The sequence below is a fragment of the Glycine max genome, chromosome 14 (assembly GCF_000004515.6).
Source record: "Glycine max cultivar Williams 82 chromosome 14, Glycine_max_v4.0, whole genome shotgun sequence".
Lineage (NCBI taxonomy): Eukaryota > Viridiplantae > Streptophyta > Magnoliopsida > Fabales > Fabaceae > Glycine > Glycine max.
The window spans coordinates 9,899,840-9,902,910 of NC_038250.2; the positions used below are offsets into that span (position 1 = coordinate 9,899,840).

General features: G+C 37.2%; 1 protein-coding gene across 1 annotated transcript; it reads right to left on the reverse strand.

The window, feature by feature from the left end:
- Positions 1-346: 346 nt before the first annotated feature.
- LOC100795554 (protein BIG GRAIN 1-like B) lies at positions 347-1,564 on the reverse strand. The gene has a single exon (XM_003545345.4). The coding sequence runs from the start codon at positions 1,562-1,564 to the stop codon at positions 347-349; it is 1,218 nt and encodes a 405-aa protein (XP_003545393.1).
- Positions 1,565-3,071: the final 1,507 nt, after the last annotated feature.

Genomic DNA, 3,071 nt, shown 5'->3' on the forward strand with positions numbered 1-3,071 from the left:
ACAATCATGTCAAGCTAAAATCAACAAGGTATTATTATGTGTATGAGATCCAACCATGATATTATATGCTTAGTAAATAATTTTATCCCTTAAACATATAATATTTAAGTATATAATTTGGGGTTTTATTTTTTAATATAGGGATATTTGTTAAAGAGAAATCAATTCTTAAAAATATTAGTATCTAACTCTAGGCGGAAGGATATTTTAGACAACAAAAAAAATATCTGTTCAAAATCATTTTATTTACCCAATATTAATAACCATACATAATTAACAAAACCATTTCAAAAAAGGAGGGGAAAACTCAAAAATGGTTCTGTAATACGTATATTGAACAGAATTATTACACTATGAGGCCATTAGCAATGGCGCGGTTAGTACTAACATGAGTAGTTTCATACACCGGAAGCTCCTCACTATACCTTCCACTTCCAAACACAGCCAAATGATCAAGCTCGAAGAGATCCGAGCTCGCATAACTCGATGCATCGTCGTCATGATCATCATTGTCATCACCATCCTCCACAAGGTTAGTTTTCCTTAAAGGCAAGTCCTTCAAGACCAAATTATCATTGCTCTTAATCTTGGAGTTGTGTCGGTTGTACTCTCTTAAGAACTCTCCAGAAGCTTCTTCCTCTTCACACAAGCGTTTGTCCCCACAGGGCCTGCTATCCTCATCCACGATCACACTCACGGGGTAAAAACGCACCGTTCGCTTCACCCCATTGCGCAACCTGTCCCTTTCTGAAGACATGGTCTTGCTCAAGCAAGACCGTGAAAACGAAGAAGCAGAGGAACACGTGGAAGAATAATAACATGAAGATGAAGAAGAAGGAGCATTCCCTTCACCGCACGAGCGGGAAGTTGTAGAAGTAGTTTTCTTTGTGTTGGCGAAGAGCGAGTTGAGGAAACTCGTGACCCTGCCGCCGGGGGAAAGAGGCTGTTTCACCTTTTTAAGGTTGTTGTAAATCCGCAACGCTCGCGACTTGGATTTGATCATCAGCGCCTCCTCGTCGCAAGCCGTCACGTGTTCATGTCGTTGCTGTTCCGACACGGACACGTGGTGACGGCTCGAGACGGGTAACGGGGAATGCGCGTGTTTGGACCTGTGGGAGGAGTTCCGACAGAAACCGTCTAACACGCGCATTCCCTGTTTCTCCGACCGGAACGACGCGCTCCCTCCTCCTCTACGCCCCACCCTTGGCGCAAAACACGAGGCCCGTGAGATGGATTCAGTGTCGGAGGAGGAGAATCCGAGGCTGGAGGAATCCGTGGACGAAATCGAAGTGGAGCTGAAGAACATGATGTCCTCGTCGCAGTGCAGTTTTTTTCTGCCGTTTTTTGCGCGGACAATTTTTCTGTCTCCAGCGTCCATCGATTTAGAATTGCTCCTGCTCTGTCTCTTGCTAGTGCTCATTGTGGTGTGTCTGTAGAACTTAATTTCGCCGTTTTTTCTTTCACCCTCGTCGATCGAACGGTAAATTTGATCGAGGAGTGTGGAAGAAAAAGAGGGAGTTAGAAACTGTTTATCATCTCTTTGTGGCTTCTCTAAATGGTACATGATTTGGCATGCAATAATTGAAATCAAGGAAACTATGGAAATTGTGAAAAGCTGAAGGTGGCTAAATTGGGTTTGATCGAAGAAAATTGAGGAAGAGGGAGTGTTTGAGGATTGGAGTTAGAATGAGAAAGAGGGAGGGGACTTTATAAAGGGTCGTTGTGAGTGAGGAGTGTCACGCGCGTGAGTGTACGTTGTCGTTGGCAAAAGCATATGTGACAGTTGGGCAAGTCCTGATGTGGCAACAAACTTGACTCGTTTCTTCCATTATTACTCTTGCTTTTTCCTTTGATCGCTCCATAAATTCGATTTTGTAGCCGTTGATCGAGTTTGAAGAACTGTGAAAATGTGGTTTCTGATATGGTGAGGTGTGGCTCAAGATGTACATTTTGGAGTTAATTTTTTTTAACGTACTCAAATTATGTTTCACAGTATTTATAAAAACAAGAAAGGCAACTCATTCTATGTTTTTATAAAAAAAAATGTAACTATAGTATAAAGTATAAACAAGTTTTATATTATCATTAAGTCATAATTTATCATAAAAATAAATTTAATGACTTAATAATTGTATTAAAAATTATATCAATTTGTTATTAAATGATAGTATAAAATAATATGACTTTTAAAATTCATTTTATCTCTTTAAAAAAAATTCTATTATTCATTACTTAAAAAATTTTATTTTCTCTAATTTTTCTTATCAATAAATATTAATTGTTAACATTTTTTGAAGTATCACTTTCCAATAAGGATGATCGAGTGTGATTTTCTTGTCAAAGCTAGTGATAAAGATAGGATTATGACGTCGTTTTCCTCTTTTCAAGTAATGGTGCTCTCAACCTTCAACGTGAAGGTGATAATATCTTTTTGAGTTGTAATTTGAGAACATGTCAAATTTTTAGTGTATGATGGTTTCAATTTTCAAATGATGATAGTTTTCACTCTTCGATCTTGTCATATGACTATTGGTATTTACTCAATTGTGTACCTTGGTGTTATTAAATCTCAAGCCATTGTAGATTCAGGATTCAAGCATCCTTCAAAAGTCGTGCTAGGTTACCCGCCTTCATTATTTAGAATCTATGAGTATAAGGATTGTGAGATTTTTTCGTGTTATCATATGTTGTCCTATATCAATTGTTAACTTTTGCCCATGATGGTTAAGAATTATTGTGAGCTTCTGCCATAGAAGATTAAGTATGAGATCTTTTGTTTTTGTCTAAAGTAGTTAACCATCATAGTTTAGCTTTCACTATTTGATGCTTAACCTTAAGTTGTTTTTGCCTTTTAGATAGTTAAGCATGTTTAATTCTGTTAAGTATTCAAGCCCTATTAAGTTATGGTTTTTTCTAAATGGTTAAACTTTTGTCTATTGATTGGTTATTATCTTATACATTGCCTACCTTTAAGATGATGTATTTTTTGTATTCTTAATTGTATTTGTCTGTTTAATATGTAATATTTATCTCAAGCTATAAGTGTTGAAAATACCTCCCAACTTGCAGTG

Excerpts from the sequence above, each read along its gene's own strand:
- LOC100795554 (XM_003545345.4), bottom strand. The coding sequence starts at position 1,564 with ATGTACCATTTAGAGAAGCCACAAAGAGATGATAAACAGTTTCTAACT.